This window comes from Lissotriton vulgaris, chromosome 5 (assembly GCF_964263255.1).
Source record: "Lissotriton vulgaris chromosome 5, aLisVul1.2, whole genome shotgun sequence".
Taxonomy (NCBI): domain Eukaryota; kingdom Metazoa; phylum Chordata; class Amphibia; order Caudata; family Salamandridae; genus Lissotriton; species Lissotriton vulgaris.
The window spans coordinates 1221016726-1221043668 of record NC_141693.1 but is presented as its reverse complement, the minus strand read 5'-3'; the positions used below and the strand labels follow the sequence as shown (position 1 = coordinate 1221043668).

At 46.7% G+C, this 26943-nt stretch overlaps 1 protein-coding gene across 1 annotated transcript in view; it reads right to left on the bottom strand.

The window, feature by feature from the left end:
* Nucleotides 1-25910, bottom strand: part of LOC147712337 (uncharacterized) — an 86499-nt gene extending 60589 nt beyond the window's left edge. Inside the window, exons 1-2 of the mRNA XM_086923033.1 lie at nt 25716-25910; nt 6253-6367 (exon numbers count right to left, since the gene is read on the bottom strand). Coding sequence (XP_086779159.1) covers nt 6253-6367; nt 25716-25739 — 139 coding nt within the window. The 5' untranslated portion in view covers nt 25740-25910. The remainder of the gene's footprint in view (nt 1-6252; nt 6368-25715) is intronic.
* Between the last annotated feature and the right edge of the window lie 1033 nt (nt 25911-26943).

Below are 26943 nucleotides of genomic sequence, written 5' to 3'. Positions count from 1 at the left end.
AATGAGACCTGCGAGACGTCAGCACCTGGATATCCTCAGGGGTGAATAGCCGTGCTCAATCAGTAATTATTGATTGATTGGGAATGTCTTTTCATGGCTTGTACATTACAAATTGAAGTTATTGGATTCCCTTCATTTTCAGTACACCTCATCTCTTTTATTTTTAAGATGTGCTTCCATTTTGATTACACATTCAATCATCTGGTGATACCTCTATCACAATGTTTCACAATATTGAGTTCACGTGCAATTAATAATAAATGTCAGAGCTAGTCATTTATTTTAATCAAATAGCAATTTACCATGTTCAATATTGATATAATAAATCTAATAACAATCTTCTAATTCGTATATTATCAAATTCATACATACCGGTATGAGATTTGTAGGCTCAACACCCACCATTTGTCATGTCAGATCTGTCCTACAAATCATAATTTCAAGATATCCTGTACTCTTTGCAAACAATTGCGCAAAAATAATTTCATCTCTATGTAACCCTCTTATAGAGGTCTTTGTTATCCAGTGCTATTCTACACTCAGGCCTTTTTCACATTATTCAGTTAATAAATGTGCTTAATTTGAGTAGCCTAATAATATAATCTTCCCTCCGATTTCTTTGATTTTCTATATTAGTAGTCAATGTATATAATCTTTTGTCTTTTTCTACAAACTGCCCCCCCATGCTCTATAATTTGTGTTCCCCACTTCCTGCGTAGTCTGTCCATTATTGTCATTATTACAACGATAACGGTTTCCACAAAGCCCATTCTTAGTTTTGCAGGTTATGACTTTATGCAATTCTCTTTTTCCATCTCTATAATTTTAATTCAACAGACTTAATATATTGTTGGCAAACACTACCATTGCCACAAAATGTATTCCCACTTTTGTATCTCTGTCTGTTCGAGTCTGGTGACTTTAGGATAAATATGTATCAATGTATCCCTCAAAGACGGAACTGGTTTGTATTCAAATAATAGCTTCTGTAATTCTTAAAATGTTTAGCCTGTATGTCATAAATTCCAATTTTGTAATCATGTTAATCATCATCAATACCCTACATATGTTATTTTGTCAACCAATACCCAAGTATCATGCACACAGTGATGCACACTATTATACAAAGTCACATTTGCATATTACATCATGATCGAAAATGTATCTTTGACGTAACAGCAGTCAATAGGAGGTCAATAGATGTGGGACAATACTTTTGATCAATATGTTGCCAAAAGACAATAAAAGCTAAAAAAAAAAGGTGCATGATTTAGGTGCCGTCTCCCACTCTACGTGCCAGAAAGAGTAGGGGCCCTTGAAAATGGTGCACAAGCCAAACAAATTGCAGGTGGGATGCTTTCTCTTCTCAAGTGAGTTCATTTCAGTGTATAGCACTTTATAACACATGCCCAGCTGCCTTCACGTGTGAAGATAAGATATGAAAGGATTCTTCATGATCAGCATTCTTGTCAATAAACAAAACTCTGTTTTAACAGTATCACCCTATCCAATATAAATGAAGTCCGCTATAGATTTCCAGCACTTTGGAATGCAGAATGGCTTCTTAGCCCTAAGACTTTAGCGGGACATGACAAACCATATATTGTCTACTTCTGTGCCCTATCCTTTCTGTATCTAAAAGTGTGAAATAGTGTTACCTTTCCAGATATGCTGCTCGGTTTTTTTAAAGGCTATACCAACACTTGGCATTTCTCACACAAACATATGACAGTGGGGCAGGAGCACCTAGATACATTTCCAGTTGTTCTCATGATATTGGAAATTCAAGAAAAAGAAGGGCATTTCCGGCAGAGAAACCTCAATAGTGTACCCACAGTTCATGACAAATAACAAACTTGTGACTGAAAAAACAATGTCACTACTCTTTATTTCCTGACTCTGCACATCCGAACGTATCCATTGGGGCAGGGTAGACCTCTTTCTTCACTGGCTAGGGCTGAGCCTCTTGCTTTTTTAACACACCGTTTTCTAAAATATGGTCATTTGTACATACCTCAGACACATCGATACATCTCAGGCTAAGTTTAGTAATAAGAGTCAAGTTTAGAGATTCATATGTTGAGACATGGCCTTAAGTCTGGCATGCCCTATCTAGCATTCTGCCTCTCATTAGTGGCTCCCGCAATGACAGCCCTATTCTCCCGCAACATTCCACTTGTCAGGTACCAATCCCTGTCCTTTACCTCTAACTCCTTACATCACAGACTGTCTACTACCACTCCCTGTCAGGGATTTCAAACTGTCTCTCGCCACTCTTCTGCATTTCACACAGTGCCTAAGCTTTCCGTCCATCATTACCAACGGTCTCACAAACCTCACTTCTAACTTCTATGCGGCCTCTCTGCCCCCAACACTTGCAACACTGTTCGGTTTACATTCTTCTATGTACAAGTAAATACATAGGAGGATTGCCGTGGTATTATTACTCATTATTTATGCTTAAAGAAGCAATTCATTTAATCAACCTTCTGGTTACAAAAGAGAGTAAACATGACCAAGCACGACTTGAAAAATCCACTACTCACATTGTTGAGCAAGATTTATTCAGGAGGAGCTATTTATTTTTAGGGACTACTCACCCTTTCTGGTGAGTTGAAAATACTCTAACTTCAGGGAAGACAAACTGACTGTTGACCTCTATCTCTGAAAGCAGAGCCATTGTGATAAGATAACAAGATTTAAAGGCATCTTCATTGCTCACAAACTGAGAGAGCAATAGCAATGCCATTAAATCTTGCTATCTTGACACATTTGCTGGTTTTCAGAGTCAAAGGTCAAAAGTCAGCTTATCTTATTACATGTATTTGTCTATCTGTGACTTAAGTTAAAGGATTTTGTAAAGTGAACTGTGTGACAATTAAACTGTGCAAACCATGTTAATTGAAAGGCAGTAGGATGCAAGGTTTTTTTCTAACACAACACTGAAATAGCTAAGTGAACTGTTCAAACATTTCAAATATATTTCACAAGTTATGAAGACCCATTTTTGTAGTTCTGTGGTGAAAAAAATATTTTTATAGGATCAAAAAAAATGAGAGCATTTCAACAAAACTGTAACTGAGTTGTTAGACCAACTTGCCCCTTTGAAAACTAAAACCTTAAAAAATGCCCCCTCTAAATCCTGGTTCACACCAGACCTTAACAAAGAAAGACGCTCGATGAGACTGGCGGAAAGAACATGGAGGCAACACCCCTCCCCAAGCCACCTCACCCTCCTTAGAACAGCGAGAGCTTCTTACAAAAAACACATCTTCTCAGAGAAAGCATCATTCTTTGGTCTCCAACTCTCACGTGCCAAAAATAGACCTAGAGAACTGTTTAACATCATTAAAAACCAAACCACCCCGGCACCCCTTAACCCGATTGCCTCCACTAACAAATGCGAAGAAATTGCAAACTTGTTCTGTGAAGAAAAAATAGATTGCTCCTTCCTCAATATTCTACCCTCACCCACCCCCCAACCGCCCTTAATCTCCACACCTCTTTTACCTCCCCCTTTGAACACTTCCCTGACCCCCTCTCCCCCCTCCCTCTCCTCACCCCGCCTGAACCCATCTCCCTTCCGCTTAAAAATAACGCCTCATGGCATAATTTCCACACTGTATCAGAACAGGAGGTCTTCGACATTTTAGCCAAAATTAAACCTTCTTTCCACACAAAAGATCCTCTCCCTTCCGCACTCATACAAGATCTCAAACAGGTCATCGTCCCCTACAGGACCAACATCATCAACGTCTCCCTTTCAACAGGGAATGTACCCATCTCCCTTCAACTCGGACAAATCACTCCCATCCCCACAAATCCCAAAGCTGACCCCAACGACCCCAATAATCTCCGCCCCATCTCCAACCTTCCCCTCCTCTCCAAAGCCCTGGACAAATGTGCCCTCCTCTAAGTGGACAAACATGTTGATATGTTTAACCTGCTCGACCCCCTTCAATCTGGCTTCCGCAAAAGGTGCAGCACGGAAACCGTACTACTCAACATAGTCAATGATATTCACCTAGCCTTGGATATGGGTGATACCTACCTACTCTACCTTCTTGACCTTTCCGTGGCATTTGACACTGTTTACCACCCAACCCTACTAAACACACTCAAAAACCGCTTCGGCCTCAGTGGCACTGTCCTTAACTGGTTCACTTCCTACTTTTAACATAGAAATTCAAAACTGCTTCTCTAAACCAACCTCGGTCTCCCTTGGCGTCCCTCAAGGATCCATCCTCTCTGTCGCTTTCTTTAACCTCTTTATGGAACCCCTTACCTGGATACTCAAACAGGAAAAAATCAACTACCACCTATATGCTGATGACACCCAATTGTACTATAAAATCAAATCCCATGCGGATATCCTACACCTTAACTCAGCCTTAACCAAAAGCCATATCTGTTCCACATCAATCACCTGAAACTCAACCCTAATAAAACGGAGATCATCCTCTTCTCTCCCAAAAGCAACCCACTCCCCATCCAAACATGGATCGCCGACCTTAATGTGCTAAACTGCTCTCTCTCCCTCGCCGACTCGGTTAAATAACTAGGCATCACTGTCAACAATAAACTCACACTTAATTCCCACATCAAGAACTCTGCAAAAAGTGCTCTCTTCACTCTCCATCATGTCAACAAAATCAAACCCTTTATCCCAGCTGAAGATTTCAAATTAATTATCCAGTCTCTTGTTTTATCCAAAATAGACTATGGCAATGCCCTTCTCTCCGGCACCCCCAAAATTCACCTGGCCCTCTTCAAATCCGTTCTCAACCTAGCCGCCAGGTTAACAACAAACTGTAAACGCATGGACCACATCTCCCCTGCCCTCAAATCCCTAAAGTGGCTCTCAATTGAAGGCAGATCCTCCTACAAAATTGCCTGCATCACTCACAAAGCCCTTTACCAGAAGACCCCATCCTACCTCTCCAATAAACTGAAAAAAGATGGCTATGCCCGAACACTGAGAAGCTCCAACACTATCCTTCTCATTCCCCTCCTACTCAAAAAAGCTGCTTCTAAATCCCGCTCCTTCTCAGGTAAGGCCCCAGCCATTTGGAATGCCCTACCCAAAGACCTTCGATGCAACCCCTCCTACCTCAGATTCAAAAAAGACCTGGAAATTCATCTACTCAACACATTCTGGGGAAACTAAATCCCTGATCTCTCTCCTGACAACCTCTCCTCCTCCCTCCTTAGACTTCTCCCCTTTCCCTCATTCCACCCCTCCCATCTTCCTTTTCTCACCTCTCTTGACAAGTCACTGAAATTCACAGAAACCCCTCACTTACAAACATTAGATCAAAAACCACCATTAAAGGATATTAGTACAGTATACTAATATCACCAAAGGCATCAGTCTGCTATAGTGCATAACATTGTTTACCTTCAGTGGCCAGCTCACCCAAGGAGTCTTTGCCTATTGTCTGCTGTCCAGATGTGTTTGCCTTTGTTTATCTACCTGGTATCGGCGTTGGACTGGGTTGGGGGGGTAGGAAGGGCATAACCAGGTTTTGTGCTGTGTGGAGCATGTGGGTTTGTGCGACGAGGATTGACAAAATGATGCATGAAGTAAATAAAGCTCCTTTGATTTCCCATGTCATGTGAGATGTTCGTTAGCTGAGGAGCACAAACTAGTGAAGTTAAAGCAGGTTTAGAAAATAAAGGAAAATGGCACAGAGCAAAGTGGTAGTGTAATATACCACTTCAGGTCTTTTGAGTGAAGGGAGGGTCTTTAGTCGACATCACTTTGTAATCTAAGACGTATAAGTGTGCACCAAATAATGTAAACAAAAAAATATATCAGTGAAGGTATGAAAACGCTAAACATTGCGAGCTACAATGAAAAAAAAAGGGCTGAGCTTAGCTGAGTATCTCACAAGAGAAATGGGACAACTCGAGACGTTTGTATGCTTCATATTATAAGTTAAGACGATGGCACAAAACTACACAGTGATACGTTTAACACTTCTATCCCTGTCCGCTTCGTGTGATGTTCAACTGATCACCATTACAACACCTTTCTCTAGTATGATGCGCAACTGTGAACTTGATGAAGTTCGTGAAAGTTCAATATTAATGCCTGATCATCTTAGACCACCTTTGTTCTCTTCCAATTGCCAAGGCCAATGGCACTAAGAGGTGCCAGTGAAGATGTTAAATCCTTTCTTTTATTCTTAGCTTATTTTGTCCACTACCTCTATTTCAAAATTGAGAACAATCAATAAAATTCATATTTACCCTGTGCCGCTGGATATCCAGAAGGTTCTCTTGGTTTTTCATAAAGGTGTAGTTGATACTCTTCTGCAAATACTCGCTCTTCATTGAGAGCCACTTCATGCAATATCTGGGACACCTATCAAAAAAGATGATAGCCTCTTATTCGCATTCAGAACAACAGTGATTTTGACACTTTCGGCATCCAAAGGCTTCTTACAGAGTATGGTTTTATGTTGTAATATCAACAAGAATAACTAAATAAAGTCCTCGATGCAAACCTGATTCTCAGCAAATTTTAGGTCCCTCTGCTCAATCTGAAAAGAGTACGGATGTTATCAAGTCTAGGCACTCCCGTCTGCTCTCACCTGATTCAAGGTACAGTGCTTGTGTCCTTCCAGCAAGCGTGTTCTTGCGATGCAAGCAATTGGTCTTTGAGGCAGTTATGGTGCAGAATGTGACCCAATGAATGGCCCGCAGTAAGAAAGTATAGGCCTATCTAACTTCGTGAACACATGTATCTTGCATGTAAATAAAGATCTTGCACATTCATGTATACCAAACCTACCATTCTGCTTCTCTCTCCCTTTACTTATCTAATCAACGCCATCTCCACCGCAACAAAGGTGCACACCTTTCTCTTTAACAGGAGCAAGGAGCTACGATTTTAATGTAGGAATCAAAAGATAGTGAACTCTGACCCGTTCCGCGGTTTGCATACTTTCAGACAGCAAAGAGCCACCTTGTGGGCGGTCCTGTCTTCAAGTACCAGGGATGATTTATCTTGATTAGCAAGAACATGACAGTAGTGTTTCAAGAATTCTTGAATACCTTGGCTAACAAAGTGAGGGGATAGGGCATACATTTATTTAGAATAGTGGCAACGAATGAGAGTAGATGAGCCGGGCTACATATAAAAGAGATTTAAAGGCATCCATTTGGTATTAACATAATAGTGAAAGTGGTAGAGTACTTAACAGTCTATACATTGTTTAAGTAGTAGATGGAGTAAACAGAGCGACAAGCAATTCTGAATATATGGCTCTGTAGGCCCTATGTTAAGCAGGGTCAGACAGCAGGCTGATGTGTCAGTGTGCGAGGCACCTAGGAACACAGTTTGAACTGGTAAATGGACACTGGTAGGACACTACAGGACATATGGAGGGCAAAGTTGCTGGCAATGTTAACTGAGCTGTATGTTGGCAGGAGAGCCCAGAACGAATTCTGATTCACCTAGGGGACACACCTGTTCCTTTAATAATTGTAACGAAGATAGTATTGCCAGAGTTGCAAAGAAAAGAGCCAAACTCAGCAGTTAGCTGGACATATGTATAGCAGTGAAAATTCTTGTAGGGAGCTAAGATCTTTTTAGCGAGAAAGCAAACAATTTGCATAATATTGGGCAATTTTCTAGATAGCACTCTATTAAGATGCTCATGAACTTCGTTGGCAGTGTACATTTCACAAAACTGGGAATCTGTTTATCAAGTGGGTCAGCTTAACTCAGCATCATGTGACTCTGGGCAATAGCTCACTTAATTTCCAGAAGGCCGCTAGCGCCTGGATACCTCAGGGGTGATAAGTTGTGCTTTACAAATCTGGAATTATGATTATATGAAAAAGGCAGTAAAAGAGTTTGTGGGGAAATACAAAAAAGTAGGGTATAGAACAATGAATGGCAAAATAACTAGGGAAGTATGAAGTGGGGGTAGGATAGAACCTGTCAACGGAGAGGAGTAAGGTTCAGAATACAAGGAACTGTTTCTTCAAATTTAACGTTATTAATGGTAGGGTACAAGGGGACATGGCTTGGTCTCGGAAGACGGCGGACGTGTGAGCCAGTTTCTCTGCGCTGGCCCAACTTTAATCCTTAACCATCCGGGGGTGATGGCTGACTCTGGGGCTAACTCTGGGGTCTCAACTCATTCTACATCGCATATTGTTGAGTAGCGGCGGGCCCTGCGATATCTGGCCTGGATACCTAGATGGGCTGGAGCTGCGCCACGTGACACAGGCATACAGGAATATTGATCGGGCTGTGTGGTGCATGGGGGCTCCGGACCTGAGACTGGAACAGGGGAGTTGCTGGGATTGCCCGGAGTAGATACCCCATCCTCTGAGACATTTTTTCCCCTCACCACCAGGCCCTCTAATGCTTTTTTAGGCCGCGGATGCACTTCCTGCGCTGTCTGCAAGCCTACCTGAAGGTGAGGAGGCTTGTGAATCTGGCGCTCGGCAACGGTGGAGGCGGGGGAAGTGCCCAGTGATTCCCCCTCACCTGAGAGAGAGCCTGCTGAGGAAGGACAAGATGCCTTGGACCCAGGCCTGGCACCTGCTCCTCTTGATGCGGGCGCCACAAAGCCTCTGACTGCTGGGTCCGGCCCCCCCTCCCCCCTTGGAAGGAGAGTGCTAGACCGAGAGTTGTGGTGGCCTCAGTGGCATTCCTGGCCTGAGGCAGCTGGGCCTATGCTATAGAGGATCTGTACTCCCATGTAGTGGTAGTGCGTGTGCCACCCACTGGATGCTTCTGCGACAAGGCAACCACTGCAGGGATTGGCCTCAGTTGTTCGGCCTGGATGTAGCCTTGCGATCTGTGCCTGCCGCCAGTGACTGGTAAGAGGGGCGCCTGGCACGTGCTGACCTCACTGTGATTGCCCCTCCACTGCAGTATATCCCTGAAGCTGTGGGATGCTGCAGGCTAAACTAACTATAGCAATCCTGTGACTGCCTGGATCGGGCCTGGTGGGCCTGATGACAGGGGAGGTGATGGTCTGGTCCCAGGGAAATCATTGATGTGACATGGGATATCGGGGCTAGGTAAGGGCCCGATGAGAGCACCGTTGGGAGCATTGTGTGGAAGGGTCTTCAAAATAAATTAGAATGCAGACCAGCTAATTAAGGCCGGATACTAACTTAGTGAGTCAGCTGGAACTTTTTCCACCTTGGGACCTATGTTGTAATATTGATTGTTATTATTGGCAAATCCAAACCTAAACAGGGTGCCACACAGCTAGAGATAGAGTCCTCACTCCCACCATTGGGGTCAAAGGAAGATGGGGAGCCACTGATGCTTCGATCTACTCTCACCTGGACAGGGTATTTTCCCCAATTGCGAACTCTAAGGCCACACTCCAACAGGACATTAGTGCAGTCTCTGTGGGGATGCGCCTCCTGCAGGCAGAAAAACACAAACTAGTGGATTGTGTTAAAAATGTAGAACAATCAATAGATTAACTTCTCCCCCCAACAACAATCAAAGTGAAGGATCTCTCCGCTAGAGAGCTCACCCTGGAAGAAAGAGCTAAAGATGTGGCAGGGCGGAATCGTCAAAACAAAATTAGAGTGATAGGACTCCCTGAGGGGGTTGAAGGAACGGACATGGTGACCTTCCTAGAAAACTTCCACAGTACAATAGTTGCCCCAGACCACATCCCTAAATTCTTTGTCCTAGAAAGGGCTCATAGGGTGCTGGCTCGTTCACTGGCACCAGGGAGACCCCTTCGGCCAGTGAAGGAAAGATTACTTCATTATAGGGACGAGACATTATCTTACAGAGGGCTCCTGCCAATGGTCCATTTGCAACTGAAAATAGTAAGATGCTGTTGTTACCCGATTTTACTGCCAAAGTGTAGATACAGCATGCGTTGTTTGGGAAAGCAAAGAAAGCTCTCTGTGAAGAGGGCATACAGTACTCATTGATGGTCCCTGCCAAACTTCGCCTCATACTAGATGGTAAAAACTACTTTTGCAATACTCCAGATGCGGTATGGTCATAGTTGGAGGACTAGAAGGCGGATGAGACTCTCTTGTGCCCCCAGGTGGGTCCCGGGGCCCTCAGAGATCTAAGAAATGGTTTAAACGACTCACCAAGTGGGCCTCACTGAGGAGGCCTTCCTCTTCACAAACAGATCACAAGTGCAGAGTGGCACTGTTTGCCGTAACAGAAATAGTATCATCACAAAAGACTGAGGGTGGCACAGACACCTCTTGAGAAAACAGATCAGCGTCCTCTGACTCGGAGAGCTCCTCCCTGGTGGAAAGGGCCTCCTGGCTGTAACGGGCCTCCTGGCTGTAACTCCACAATCTGTAGATGACATAATTTGATGCCTCCACCAATCGTTTTTTTTTGCTCCTGACATACAGTTATGGATACTGGACTGAATTTGAGTATCCAGAGTCATTGCTAGGTCTGTCCATCTCTGGTGAAGACAAGGCTTGGGTTCGCATATGAGATAAGCGCTATAGTTGTTTCCCTGGGGTTAGCTTGTTGCTAATGACCTCCATTCATTGTTAAGCTGGGTTCTGTGCCAGAGTCAGTGTACCTGGGTTCTTAGTACTATTTTGTCCGCTCCCATCTAGACTGCCACTTCTCTGGAGTCGGAAGGTGGTTTTCTCTTATCAATTATGTTTTTTTACAGGTTTGGACGCCGTTGCTGGACAGCCCTTGGAGGTGGGAGTTGGAAGTTGGGTTTTTGTTTCTTTATCCTGGGGGTCATGGATAGCTTTGATATCTCTGGGGGACCACATGGGGAGGTCGGGTGACGAAGGAATGGGAGACCTGTACTATTGCGAGGCATGGAAGACCTTCATTGTACCATAAAACTATTGTCTTGGAATATTAGGTGAATGGGTCTGCCTCCCAACAACATAAAACTCACTGGTATCTGTTGCAGGAGACCCATCTTACAGCGCAGGTGGGGTGCCCAACACTATGCAACCTCCTATGCTGCTTATTCCTGGGGATATTGCTGTGGATCCAGGCTGGGACCTCTGTAGAATCCACCCACACTATTATTGATCCAGAGGGCCGCTACGTTCTGGTTAAGGGCAGGCTGCTAGGTAGGGAAGTCACGTTGGGTAGTGTATATGCCCCAAACCTAGACCAGGCCCCTTTTCTTTAGGCACAGTCGATCCCTTTGTCCTCCCTGGTAGAGGATGATCTCATTTTAGTAGCCAATTTTAAATGTGTGGTTGATGTTCATTAAGATAGGTCCACACCTCCCGTACAAGGGGCGCTGGCGGGAAGGACTTCGGAGGGCTTACGAGGCTGGGTGGGACATTGGGGCCTCTCAAATATTTGGAAAGTGCAGCGTGGACAGGATCGTGATTGCTCTTATTATTCACATTTTTACAGACTACACACACAGTTGGCTATGTTTGCTTGACCTCTCTTAGTCCATGCACAACTCACACTGAATATTTTAGGGCGCACACTATCTGATTATAGCCTGTTGCTATTGCCTTTTCGACGCATTGCCGAATGCCCGTTGACACAGACGTGGTGTCTTACTCCATCATTCCTTGAAGATACATGCTTTAGGGACTCTCTGAAAACAGCCATCTCCGAGTATTTTCGGTTCAATCGGAATACCTCTATGGGTCCCCTTGTTGAATGGGGCACTTTTAAAGTTGTGGTGAGAGGTCACTGCACAGGGCAAACTGCTGGGGTTGAAAAGGAGCTAAATAAAGAGCTCTCTTCTCTAGATCATAGCTTGCATGATTTGAGTAATAGGCTGGGTACTGATGACGCCATCCAGGTACAAGTCACAGACGTTAAGGGTCAATATAATGCTGCACTGGACTGTCTCTGGTGCCTTGACTTGCGGGATTACTTTACTAGAATCCATGAGGCACATGGCCGATCGGGTAGGCTTTTGGCATAGTTGGTGCGCCCGAGTCGAGAGGAATGCCCATTACTCAGATCTAATCCGATGAAGGGGCATTGCTTTACTCGCCATGGGCTATTATTGCAGCCTTTTGTGAATATTATGAAACCCTTTACGATGCCCAGAAGCGATTCTACCTGAGTCTCTAACAGAATTTTTGATGGCTTTGCATACCCTTGATCTTGCTCTGACGGAGAATCTGAGGGGCCCAGTCACAGTACAGGAGATCCGCTTAGTCATCAAAGACATGTCCACTAGGAAAATCCCTGGGCCGGATGGAATGACGGCTAATTTTAAACTACATTTGCTACTGCCTTGGTCCCTACATTAGAGACATTATATGCTGAATCGCTTTGCTTGGGCTCGCTGCCAGATAGAACTAAAGACGTGTTAGTGATCACTCTTCCCAAGACGAAGACATTAGCCACACGTACATCAGAATTTCGCCCTCTCTCAATGCTAAATGTGGACTAAAAGATTCTCAGTAAAATACTAGCAACGCAGTTGCTTTCCCCCATGGCCTATCTCAGTCATGAAGAGCAGAGTTGGTTTATTCCGCACAGGTCCACCTCTGGGAACCTCCATTGGCTATATCATATCCTTTATCACCAGGATATTTGCCTCCATCCGGATGCCCTGGTTATGTCAGTAGACCTGGAGAACATGTAGTTATGAATTGGATGGGGATAGGAGATAGCTGAATAAAATGGATGCGCCTATTCTACACCAACCCTACGGTGAGTGTCAGGACAGCTGGTGTCATCTCTGCACCATATGGAGTACATTGGGGCAGCAAACAAGGGTGCCCATTGTATCCCCTTTTGTTTGCGTTGGTTATTGAGCCCTTGGTAGAGCCGTTTCGATAGAAGAATGCAGGTCATGGGGAGGTCCTAGAGGGAAGAGAGCATATTATATATTTACATGCTGGTGATTTTTTGCTCTACCTAGCAGATAATCGACAGGGAGTTGCCAAAACACTGACGTTGTTAGATGAGTTTTTGGTGCTTGCAGGCTTCAGGGTTAATAAGAACAAAAACACACCTGTTCCCCATGACAGCAGGGCTCACCTGGTCACCTTGGTCCTTTCAATACTTGGGAATCCAAGTGTTTCATGCTTTGGATGATCTTAAGAAAGGCAATCTGGGACCAGTGGTTCGGTCTCTTAGGGACTGTGAACAATTCTGGCGATGATTATTTATGCTCTCCAGAATCTTATTTTTCTTTTGTAAGTCTCCCTGTCATGATACCAAGCTCTTGGTTTAACGGCTTGGATGCCCTACTCTGAGAGTTGATATGGGATGGAGGGCGCAACCTCCGGAGAGCCCTGGGAGACGGCGGATTGGGGGAACCCGATATTGAATTATACTATTTGGCCGCCCAACTTCAGTGGTTGGCCCAGTGGTTAGATGCTAAGGGCCTTGAGATGCTGGGTTTCATTGGGTTGATAGGCAATAAAAGGCTTCTGCTAGCGAAACTACTTGATCTGAAAGTGGTAATTCCCCAATCAGGGGTGTTGCTGAGTGCCACTGCAGTACTGGAGGAGGTGTCTGAGGTGGACAGCTAGGACCCCCCTCTATGCTACACACTTGCTGTTGATAGGGTTAACACATGGGGATCCTCCTCATCCATTTATGAGCCAATAGTTATCAGACTAGATGACGGGAGGCTTAATCAAGCGGAATGATTGCTTCGAGCTGGGAGAAATTATCCTCCTAGATGATTTGCTGACACAGAGCAAGTTGCCACCTGGCCAGTTCTTGAAGTATTATGTTTTAGTGTGGACAATTAGGGATTTGTAGTCTGAGAGCCGGAAACCCACATCGTCCTTCAGACACTAGTGACCATGGGCTCCGAACGCCACTTAGTGAAGTTGCTTCATAGAGCACAACTAGAGATGATCACAAAATATTGGTAAGGATACTGGAGAGGTGGGGAGCATTACTGGGCAGAGATCTTTCGGACCAGAAGTGGGGTAAGATTGTGGTGAGTCCTGAACGTATTCCTAAGAATACTACATTTAAATATTTCCAATTTAATTATATACATATGACCTATCTGATCCCCCACAGACTACATGTTATGAATGGAGGATACCTGTGGGCTTGTCACAAATGCATGGAGCCGGAGGCACATTTCAGCCACATGATGTGGAGCTGTCTGGGGTTGTGAGTATTCTGGAATACAGTATTTGCCGCACTCAATGGGGTACCAGATAGCCCGCTCCCTTACACAGCAGAGGTTTGCCTCTTGAGATTGGCCCCTAGACCCAAAGCCTGCAAAGTTGGCACTAGATATGTGGACCTAGCATTGGTCTTAGCAAGAAGTTGCATAGCAATGCATTAGAGGGCAGAAACAGGCCCAGTAATGGTGACATGGGAAAGGGATGTTGACATGTGGGCCAGAGCAGAGTAGCGAGCACTAATTGGAGAGGAAGCCCAGGGGGATAAGTGTTGACACTCTGGCAGGTCTTTGGGCGGAGGAGCTTGGAGCTTAGGATAGCAGAAAAGATGGTACTGGGAGGGAACCTGAGGATGGCCCTCCGCATGGTGAGGGTACAGCAGAATCCCCTTGAAGTGGTCTGGATGATTAACAGAAACCTGTTTGACTGTTAAGAACTGTCATTGTGATGCCTTCCTTTTCGTCCCATACCCACAGCGTAAGGATGTATAAGTTTTGGGACCCTTAGAATCATCCAAATTAAAGTAGGTCCCTGAATGCTTGTTTAGTGCTCAGACCCTCAGGATAGTTTTGCTACTGATTTCTTTTTCCTTTGCCTAGTTATTTTATTTTCATGTTGTTTCTATCACTTATGGCATTGATGGAACCAAAATTACAACTCCCATTTGTCAATATATGCATAGAGCACTAAATGCCTGGGGTCCACAGAATTGTTATAAACACTATTTGTCTATGATAGTATTCAGCATTACGCAAAATATGGGACTCACCATGACCTAGGTACTTTGAGAAACTATTGTTGTGATGATATGGTCTTTGTTTACTTGGATGCCATAATATGTAATTATCTGTCCCATAATACCTGTTGATTCGAAGAGGCGTTAGAGATGTAATCTGATACATCAAATATGTGTCTCATGGACTGATTCTATGTCAGGACCGGAGGCTTCAGATTATGCTATATCTTCCTTCGCTTTATTAACATAAAGTCTCCACAGCAGCTTAGGAAAAGATATATAATAATAACCAAAAAATGCTTTAAACATAAAGCATTGACGGAATGTTCAACAAATCAAACAACAACTCCCAAGAGTCTCTTTGTATACTGATAGTCCATAGTCCTTCCACTCTGTCCATCACCACTATAAATCCGGACTTCTCATCTTCTTCCTCCTCTTTCTTCGCTGCTCCCGCAGCCAGATAAGTGCTTTTTCATGTTTTTCCCTTTTTCGATATTGCTGATTGTTTTGTGTACGATCGTTGGGGGACTCACTGCATGGTTTATTCCCTTACAGAGTCCCCGGTCGCGGGAACGTTCTCCGTTCCTACGCGACCTTTTTCTTTCCCACTTGTGTGCGGTGCGTGAGTAGACCGCCAGGGGGCGGCCTGTCGTCTCGCCGACCCTTCGGCGCACCTCCGCAGTGCCAGGAGCCGCGCCGTGGAGTCTGCTTGCGCAGGAGCCAGCCCTCGTGTACCCCTCTGACACCTGGTGCCCCGGGTCTGTACTTTCCTGCTTCTGACGCCCCGTTGGGGTCTGTATTGCGGCTCTGACCGCGTGATCCGCCTTCGGGTGTCCTTTGTGCACCTCTTGATTCGAAGTGTGGCTTAGCGCGCTTGAGGGGTGCGAAGACCCGGTCCCGGCGAGGAGGGTCTGCGCGCTTGGGGGTTGGTGCAGCCCACCTGCCACGTCAGTTGGCCGAAAAAACGTGATTGCAGCCGGTTGGCCTGCCCATATCCGAGTTTTACCTTGACTGCCGCCCTACAGGGTGCCCCAGATTTGCCCTTGGTTCAAGGATGGAAGGGGAATACGAGGAGGAACCTTACCCCTATCTGCAGGACGACGAGTTCTACCAGGCGGTGGACAATTTGATTTACCGCTGCGTGACGGAGGTGGTAGGCCCCATGGAAGACCGCCTTTCCGCCCGCATCGTGGAAGAATGCGCGAAGCTGGCATCGGCGCATGTGGGCCTGGTCCCCGATCTCCCGGGGACGTCCGGCGGGTTGCCACCCGCCCCGAAGAGGCCTTGTAAGGAGGGGCCGTCATCGGAGGCCCAAGGTGTGGACAGGGGCGCGTTTGAGCGTCTCCGGGACGCCTTCCTGGCAAAGGCAACGGCGGTGCCCCCTGCGCCCTTGGTAGATCCTAGCGCTTCGGGGGACGTGTCTACGGCCCCCGCCTCTCCAGTATACGACTCTCCGGACACCGACGACGACGGGGAGTCGACCAGATCTTGGCTTCCGGCACCCTCTGCCAAGGAGATGCCTCGAGATGAGTCAGGCATGCTGGACCCGGACGAGATCGTCCACCCCCGCTCCGCGGCCTGGACACCGGGGGAGACGGTGGCGAAGTTTGTAGCGGGCAGGCTGCGCAAGCCCCTGGAGAAGGAGGCGAGGGGTTGCCTGCGTGGGGAGTGCCCTCGACCAACTTTGGAAGGGAAAGTGGCCATGACCCCGGAATTGGATCCCAAGATGGCCACCTTCCTGGCGAAATTTATGAAGGACCCCAGGAAGGGAATCGATCGGTCCTGGCGGGCCTGCCAGGACAAATTGTTAGACGCGGTTGGGCCCGCCACGAAGATCCTCGATATGGCGGAGGAGGCTAGGGCGAATGGCACCGTCATTTCCCCGGAGGTGCTTTCGAATTGGGCCCAGAGGGTGATAGTGTTCTTGGGCAACGCCAACTGTGCCCTGTCGACGGAGAGGCGGCGTTCGCTCCTGATCAAATTGGACCCAAAGTTGGGGGACCTGGCCTCGTCGGAGGCGGGTGCTGTGGCCCAGGGGGGCCTCTTCGGCGAACCCTTCATCAGGGAACTGGGCAAATTCGTGAACACGTTCTCGTCGCTGGATAAGGCCCAGTCCAGCATTAAGCGGGTGTTTCACCAGCGTTTCTCCGGAGGGGCCGGTCGCGGTAGGGGCCGCGCGATCGGCCGTGGCCAGCAGACCAACAATAAAGGACAAGGCTCCGGAAGAGGTCAATACCAGACCTCTGCCAACTATACCAACTTCTACCCCACCAGAGGGCAACGCTTCGGCGGCAGAGGGTTCAAGAAGAACTCCGGACAGGGAAATGCCCCCGGTAAGTGTCCTTTGTTTGGATCAAGTTCCTATTGGGGGGCGGCTGGCAAGCTTTTACGGGGAGTGGGAATTGCTCACTGCCGACGCTTGGGTCTTGCAAACTGTACGAGGGTTCCACATAGAATTTTACGACCAGCCCACGCAAGCGAGGCCCCCGCGCCCAATGGTCTTTTCGGAGTCCGACGCGCAGTTGATAGACGGGGAGGTCTCGGACTTGCTGCGCAAGGGGGCCATCCGCCTATCAACGCGCCACCCACACGGGTTCCTCAGCAACGTCTTTTTAGTGGACAAGACGGATGGGGGCAAGCGACCTGTGATCAAACTCAAGGAATTCAATGGGTGGTTGGTATATCGACATTTCAAAATGGAGGGTATCCACCTCCTTCGAGACGTACTCCTCCCTCGGGATTGGATGGTGAGACTGGATCTCAAGGACGCCTACCTGGTCGTCCCCATCCACCCCCCTCATCGTCGTTTCCTACAATTCCTGTGGGACGGCAAGGTGTTCGAGTTCACCGCGCTGCCGTTCGGTCTTTCATCTGCCCCGTGGTGCTTCACGAAGGTTCTCCACCCGGTAGTGGAGTTTCTCAGAAGTCAGGGGGTCCGTATGTTAGTATACTTGGACGACATCCTCCTCATGGGGCAGTGCCCGGAGGTGTTGGCGGGCCAGCTGCGACAAGCTGTCGGTCTGCTCCAGAGACTGGGGTTTGTGGTCAACGGCTCCAAGTCGGTTTTGGTTCCCACTCAGAAGATCACCTTTTTAGGTTTCGTGGTGGACTCGGTGCAGGCGGTCTTGAGCCTGCCGGGTCGGAAGGTCACAAAGATACGACACCTGCTTCGGCAGACGATCGCGAGGGATCGTACGTCCCTGCGACATATCGCCAAGGTGGTGGGTCTTCTCTCGTCCTCCATCCAGGCGATTTTCCCAGGCCCGCTGCACTACAGGGCTCTCCAACGTCTGAAGGCGCAACATCTGCGCCGTGGGATGAGTTACGATCAGTGGGTCCCCCTCACGGACGAAGTGAAGGAGGAAATGTCATGGTGGCTGTCTCACATGGAGGCATGGAATGGTCGGGCGATCTTCGGTTCAGCTCCGGACCTGATCATAGAGTCCGACGCCAGCAGGTCGGGCTGGGGCGCCCGGTGCGGGGATTTTTCCACCGGCGGCGCCTGGTCTTCAGAAGAACAACGATTGCATATCAATTGTTTGGAGCTCCTGGCGGGCTCCTTCGCAGTTCGTTGTTGGACCAAGGATTCGGTCAAGGCCTGTGTCCTGCTACGGATGGACAATATTTCGGCGGTTCGTTATGTGAACCATCTAGGAGGCCCTCGTTCCCGCGCATTGGCGGACCTGGCGAAGGACTTCTGGGATTATTGCCTGTCTCGTCACATTGCGGTGACGGCGGAGTATCTGCCGGGGCAATCCAACCAGGTGGCGGATTGGCACTCCAGACATCTCAGGGACGCCAGCCAGTGGAAACTGGATCCGGAGGTCTTCCGGTGGCTGCAAGCTCTCTGGGGTCCCTTTTCGGTGGATCTCTTTGCGTCCCGTCTCGACCACCAGCTGCCGCGTTTTTTCAGCTGGAGGCCGGACCCTCTAGCGGAGGCCACGGACGCCTTTCTGCAGGATTGGAGTCGGGAACAGCCGTTTGCGTTTCCCCCGTTCTCCATGATCATGCGAGCGGCGGCCCAAATACGCCGCCAGGGAGCGGAGCTGGTGTTGGTTACGCCACTCTGGAGGTCTCAAGTGTGGTTTCCGGTTCTTCTGGAACTTTCTTGGGATTTTCCAATCCTACTCCCCCTGTTTCCTCTGCTCCTGACAAATCCGGATCAGGAACCTCATCCCCTCGTCTCGCAGAACTCTCTCCGCCTCGTGGCGTGGAGGCTCTCAGGAGACGCTGGACGCTCCCAGGCCTTTCGGGATCGGCTGAGCACTTGCTCTCCAAGGCATGGGCCGATAGTACGACGAAGCGTTACAGATCCGCTTGGCTTAAGTGGATGCGTTGGTGTTTACGAAGGGGTTTGGATCCCTTGGTCGCAGGCCTCGTTCCCGTGCTGAATTTCCTGGCGCATTTAGCCGACAAGGGCTTGGCCTATAGAACGATCAATGCTATCCGATCGGCGATTTCGGCTGGCCACGACAACATCGATGGCCATACAGTAGGGGAACACCCTTTTGTTTGTCGGCTTCTGCGGGCTATCCGCCTCGCGTTGCCTCCTGAACCCAGGTACTCCGTCCTTTGGGACGTCAATTTGGTTTTAAATTTGTTCTTGTCTTGGCCGGCCAATTCCTATCTGTCTCTTAAGGAGCTGTCGGCGAAGTTGGCCATGTTGTTATGTTTGGTTTCTTGTAGACGCGTCTCTGATGTGCGCGCGCTGGATGTCTCTGCACGCATTTTTTCCCCGGATGGGGTTACTTTTACCGTGGGCCGACGCACTAAAACGTCGTCGCGGTCCATTTCATATCCAGCTTTTCTTGACACTCCTAAGTTGTGTGTTGTGCAATGCCTCCAAGCATACGAGGACCTGACCTTGGATTTGCGCCCTCCGGGCGAGCGTCAGTTGTTGATTGCCCTGCGAAAGCCACACAAAGCTGTCTCCTCTCCCACTATTGCTCGGTGGGTCATGCAAGAAGCGGGCATCAATACTTCTCTTTTTGGAGCACACTCCGCCAGGGGGGCCATGGCCTCTAAGGCATTCTCAGTGGGTGCTCGTTTGGAGGACCTAATGCGAGCGGCGGATTGGTCCTCGGATTCCACCTTTAAGAGGTTTTATTTTAAGCCGGTGGTGGATTTGGCCCAGTTGGTGGTAAGTAAGCTTTGAACTAGCATAATCTGAAGCCTCCGGTCCTGACATAGAATCGAAATTTGCCTAGCTTACGTAACGGTAAGTTTCAATTCTATTAAGGACACGGAGGCGAGGATTATCCCACCCAGGCTACAGTGGTGTCTCTACCCACCCGTATGGCAGTAAGTAAAGCGTTTTCCTTTACATTGTCGGTACTGTGTTAATCACTGAATGCTCCTCGCCTTATTGTCGCATTCCTGGACCACCTCGCTGATGCTGTTTCTTTTTCGACAGGCAACGAGGGTGCTAAACAGGACCAATGAGGCTTAAGCGTGATCTGCGCGAAGAAAGAGGAGGAAGAAGATGAGAAGTCCGGATTTATAGTGGTGATGGACAGAGTGGAAGGACTATGGACTATCAGTATACAAAGAGACTCTTGGGAGTTGTTGTTTGATTTGTTGAACATTCCGTCAATGCTTTATGTTTAAAGCATTTTTTGGTTATTATTATATATCTTTTCCTAAGCTGCTGTGGAGACTTTATGTTAATAAAGCGAAGGAAGATATAGCATAATCCTCGCCTCCGTGTCCTTAATAGAATTGAAACTTACCGTTACGTAAGCTAGGCAAATTTCGATTCCTGCTCTTATACACATGTTTGTATCACTTTAATTAAACGCCAATAAAAACACAGAGACATTAAAGGAGGGATAGCAAGTCTTGGGATGCCAGATAACTTCACAGCAAATATGACATAAGAGGCGAAGAAAAAATAGAATAAAATGATAGGTGGGTCCACAAAATAAGGAGAAGTGCCAAAAAGTGATTACATTGGAAAAGGTGGATGGGGGACCAGAAGATCAAAAAGGTTGGGCAAATCAAGGTATGGGATTTGGGGTGGCTACTTTAACATAATACATGTGACAGGTTAAGCAGAGCGATACACCACCATTGTCACAGAAGCTGTAAAGTAAGACCTATCCTATTAAAGCAAACAAAACAGGTGATGGACCGAATGTGGATCAATGTCACACACTCACCCCAGTCCAAAGATCTGGGCCCAAATCCATCGTTTTTTTGCACTCCACACCACCCTGGGTTAGACAATGGCGATATGCAAATCAGCTCTGACCCTGTGCCCCATGGGAACAGTCCAGTCCGAACTACAAAAGCCATGTCCTTCCCAGAACGGAATCAAGCATCCGAGGACCGGACCGGTTTCGAGGTAACACCTCTCATCAGCCCGGCTAGCTTGACTCCAGTGGTGTGCGATACACCACCATTGTCACAGAAGCTGTAAAGTAAGACCTATCCTATTAAAGCAGCCTTTTACAGACAACAACAGCATCTATCATATTACCACGCTATCTCGACCTAAGGGCAATTCGTCGAAAGACACATGCAGGCGACGAGGGGCAACGTTTCACTTGGAGTGTTTGTTTTCTTGTGTAATAGTTTGTCTTAATATGCTTCTGTATGATTATGATAAGTTTAACATGGTCTAAAAGTGCAAAGGTGGTAGTAAAATTGGTGGTGGCCGTGGGAAAAAGTTAACATTATGTTTGGTTAAGGGCATGGTGACAGTAGACGGGACAATTAATGTATTAGATGGTGATAGGTTTAGGTTTGTGTGGCAACAGTCTAAGAGAGGCAAAAGTAAACTTTCACTTATCACATTAGAGTGTCCTGTTAAAGACAAACATTCATGGGATAGAATGGGAACCAACTGGATTCCAGTTCAGGCAGATATTCTAGAACCAGGATGCTGGCCAACCCCAATCGATTTTCCTGAATGTGTCCAATTGCTGGTAGCCGACTTCGGGGACACATTCAGGAGGTCTGCACACATTAAATTCTAATGTAGCCCAACAGTAAATTACTCACTTTGCGGACCATCACTCATTTCTTTTGCCTAGATGTGTGTCCTGCCGAGAGAGGTTGCAGGTCACATGGAGCCAAAACTGGTGCAGCACAGCTGGAACCTTGCCTCAGATTCAGTAACAAACATGGTACACTCAGGTGTCACTTCACATTTCAAAGAAATAAAATGAGATGTACATGTATTTTTCATTCAAGCACTTTTTATATTTAACAATGTGTGCCTTGTAGAGTTTGACTGTTTAAGTGTGTAGCAACGCGACCAGTCACTCATACAGCAAACAATACAAAGTGATTTCTTCTGACACAAAATAAGTATTTATACTAGTCAACCGGTCTCATTGTTTCAAAGTAAAATAGCAAAAGTTTGAATTAAAATCTGCAGTTTCACAATTTTGCGCTCTTGCTAAAATGCTGCTAGTTGCAGAGGGTATATAAAAGAAAAAAATGATTTCACCTCATTGTTACTCGTGACTGGAATGCTAATTATGGAGTCCTGCAACAACAGCATTAACCACCGAATGCTACCAACTGGAGAAGTGATGGTGCACCACAAAGAACCCCGCCGACAGAGCAACCCGCAAAACAGCCCTCAGCATGCATTAACAACATATAAAGGTAGCTAAGAAAACAGCCATCACTGCCCAGATTGACACTGTGGTTAACCACACTAGGGAACTCTTCAAAATAATCAAGGACTTCGCCAACCCAACAGCCATAGAGAACACCGTCCTCTCCTTCCAAGAACTCTGCGACATCCTTTCAGACTAATTCCACAGCAAGATTGCTGCTATCTCCAACACCTCGTCGACCACTCCAACCCCCCACCCTCAAGCTCAACAACCTCTACCCACCAGCGAACACCAGCCAAACGATCAGCAGCTGGTCTCCACTCACCACCGAGACCACCACAGCCATCATATCTTCCATCTACTCCGGGCACCCACCAACCCCTGCCCCCACCACCTCTGCATTTCAGACGAACCCAATCAGCACAGAACTCACCAGTATCATCAACACCTCCATCAACAAAGCTACATTCCCAGACAGATGGAAACACACAGATGTCAGATCCCTTCTAAAGAAACCCTCTGCCAACACCAGCCATCTCAAAAATGATCAAGCGATCTCCCTGCTCTCCTACTGAGATAAAGTACTTGAGAAAGCCATCAACCAACAACTCATGGGATTCCTGGAACAAAACCACCTTCTGGATGCATGACAATCAGGATTCTGTGTAAAATATCAAAGGGAGAGTGATGATTGGAGAGCTAGTCCTTATCCCCTAGGTAATATGTTAAATCAATGAGAACTAGTCTGTCAAGACGTGATATCAGACTCAAAGCTGTGTGTTGTTAATGAAAAAGAAAGTAAAGTTGTCTTTCTTTTTTATGAAGCCCTCAACCACCAACCTAGTTGGTGGCATGCATCATCATCGGGCCCACCTGGTGACACAGAGTGTGTCCATGGTGTGCTACAACACCTGTATTACAGCGGAGCAGGTATGTTTACTGAGTGTGCAGTGAAGGTGACGTGAAAGTGAAATTTAAAATCTGGATCCACGGAGATCTGATGCAGCAACATAGGTGTTCATGAAGGTCCTGAGCATTCACATATGCCAGAACCTCTGCCGAATCTCATGGGGCATTCATAGCTAATCTCTAGTGAATGCTTTAAGAAGGAACTGCCTTCTCAAACATAGGGCACCTTAGCGTGTGCCACACATCTTTCGATCTACACACAATAGAGAGTATAGAGCGCACTTTTTAAATTTTTAGGTCCTGGGGAAAGTCAGTTAACACTAAAGGCATGGCTGAAACGTGTAGACCAACCACTGGATGCAGGAGTTTCCTAAATACAACTCTACCTACATCTATTGCCTTGTTTTTTTTACTATTGCCAGAGGCCCAAATATTAAAGTTAATCCCTTTGGGTAATGGGACCACTGGACCGTTTTAAAATTTCACTTTCACGTCACCTTCACTGCACACTCAGTAAACATACCTGCTCCGCTGTAATATAGGCCTTGTAGCACACCAGAGACACATTCTGTGTCACCAGGTGGGCCCGATGATGAAGCATGCCACCAACTAGGTTGGTGGGTGAGGGCTTCATAAAAAAGAAAGTAGACTTTACTTTCTTTTTCATTAACAACACACAGCTTTGAGTCTTATATCATGTCTTGACAGACTAGTTCTCATTGATTTAACAATCAGGATTCGGTGCCAGCCATAGCACTAAGACTACGCTGATTGCTGTAACAGACGAGATCAGAACTCAACTGCGGAGAAACTGGGGCCCTGATTCTCCTGGATTTCTCTACGGCATTCATCACTGTCTCCCACAACACCGTCATCAACAGGCTCTACAACATCGGAACATAGCAAGATGCCCTTAAATGGATTGCTTCCATCCTTACATGACGCACGTAGTGAGTCCGGCTACCTCCCTTCACCACCGCAACCAAGGAAATTATATAAGGCATACCCCAAGGATCGTCACTCAGCCCCACCTTATTCAAAACACACATGACCCAGTCGCAAACATCGCCTGATACCACAGACTCAACATAATATATATGCAGACAACACTCAACTTAAACTCTCGCTCACTGACAAGCCCACCATTGCTAAAACCAACTACTCCAGCACCATGACCAATGTAGCTAACTGGATGACATACAACTGTCTCAGACAAGACAGAAGTACTGATCTTTGGGAACAACACCTCTGTCTGGGACTACAGTTGGAAACCTGCTGAACGCAGACCTACTCCAACAACAACAGACTATGCACACAAACTAGGGATCATCCTTGACAGCCAACTGACAATGAAACGTCGTCAACGCAGTCGCCTCTTCCTGCAACAGATGGATCCCTATGAACACCAGAAAGACCGTCAATCAGGCCCTCATCACCAGCCGCCTCGACTACGGCATCACTTTCTATGCCGGCATCTCCACTCAGCTCCTCTGAAGAGTCCAGACCATACACAATGCGGCAGCCAAGCTCATCCTAGACCTTCCCAAACGTTCACACATCACTCCCCACCTCAGAAACCTACACTGGCTCCCCATTCAGAAGAGATGCAGCTCAAGATCCTCATGCACGCCTACATAGCCCTTTCGATTAAGGACCATCCTACATCAACCACAGACTGAAATTTCACCAACTCTCTAGACAACTGCGCTTGTCCTCAATCGCCCTCGCTCATACCTCCCACATCCTTCACAGCCGTAGCAGGGGACGCTCCTTCTCCTAAGTTCTTCTCCGATCTGCCAACCTCGCACTGGCCAAAACCTCTCGCATGTACTGTGCTATCTAACATAAAATATAAATCTCTGACACACAGAGTACATGTAATTATCAGCTGCCGACAAATCACCCATCTGAGATACTGAAAGACTCAAATGTATAGTCAGAGATTACACATAGATCGCACCAGCAAGTATATTATCCATCTGAATTAACCCCGCTATCAACGCTTCACCTTTAAACATGACAGCAGGTGAGCTGATATTCTGTTCCAAGAGACTTTTCGGAAAGCATCACGGGAAGCTCACACCTGCAGGGATGCATTGTAAAAGTGATGTTTAAGCTCTCAAGGCCAGAAAATTAAACAGCTGGCTGGAATTTCAAATACTGTTGGAGTTTTCCAGTAGGAACAACAAGTCTTCGTTTAAGGCTCGTGTGTCTGTTTCTAAAAACGATAATCAATACATATTCATATGTTTACAAACCCAAAACACAATAACTGTCCGTTTTCGAAAACGCGCCCGTAGTCATCTTTTAATACTCTGCACATAACACAACTATAAAAAGTTGGTTCAAATCTTTTATTTACTGGACTTGCATGTTAATATCATGTGTGAGAAAAACACAAAAATCCTTTAGATAACGTTACTCACCTCATCTGAACCGTGCTGGAACATTTCTTTCCAATGATCCCGACGTTATATACCTCTACTAATATATTCTAATTGGCACGAATAAACTCCAGACTTTTTTACGCTATCGGGAAGGAAGGAGATAATTGGTAAGTAGAAGCCCCCCGAGGCAAACGGCTTCTAGTTGTGAACACAGTGTAGTTGTGCCAGCGTATCAGTTTAATGCGCATGCTCAGAAACCCAGACACTAATCACCAAGGTAAGCTAACAGGCGCACAAGAACTGGAGAGCAAAGAGAGCACGTGGCTACGCACGTAGAGATCCGCGCCTCCAATGGGAGACGGGTGGGAAAATAGGACTCTGTACGGAGCGGGGTCTATTTTGCCGAGTGCGTGGTGTAATATATAGCCTAGGTTATTATTAATTCATATATCGATCTTTCATTTACAAATAGAATAACTGAATTCAGTGAGCAACAAGACAATTATGGAACAGTTAAGAGACCTAGTGGTTGAATTGCTTAAATAATGAGAACGGCGTGGTTTAGGGACAGGGTTGGATTGGGATTAAAAATCGTCCCGGGCACGCATCAAAAATCGGGCCACATTTGCATAATGCCTTCCCTCAAATCACTGCTTACAGCGTAATTTTACATAAAAAGGGGGTGGGGGGCTAAAAAAATGCACGCATCAGTTTACACTAGTGAAACACACCTTAAAAGAAGTGAAGTGGTGCAAAACACACTGGAGTGGCCCATCCTAGAGTTGTAAAGAGTGCAGTGGCAAAGAGCGCACTTTTGTATAGAAGAGTGCATTAGCACAGAGTAGAGTGGAGCATAGGAGAGGCGTAGAGGGGAGTGGTGTATGTTGGAGTGCAGAGGTGTAGAATAGAGTGGCACAGAGTGTAGTGTAATAGTGTGCAGTGGTGCATAATAGATTAGAGTAGTGTGAAATGTATTGCATAGAGTGTAGTGGCATAGAGTGCAGTGGCATACATAGTATGCAGTTCTGTAGAGTGCAGTGGCATAGGGTGCTTTGGCAAAGAGTGAATTGGCATAGAGTGCAGTAGAGTGGGAGGAAGTGGAGTGGTGCAGAGTAGAGTGCAGTGTTATAGCGTGTAGTGGTGCAGAGTAGATTTACGTAGAGTTCAGTGTTGTCAAGTAGAATGGCTAAGACTGCAGTGAAGTAGAGTACAGTGGTGTAGAGTGTTGCTGTGTAGAGTATAGTGGTGTACAGTTCAGTGGTTCATA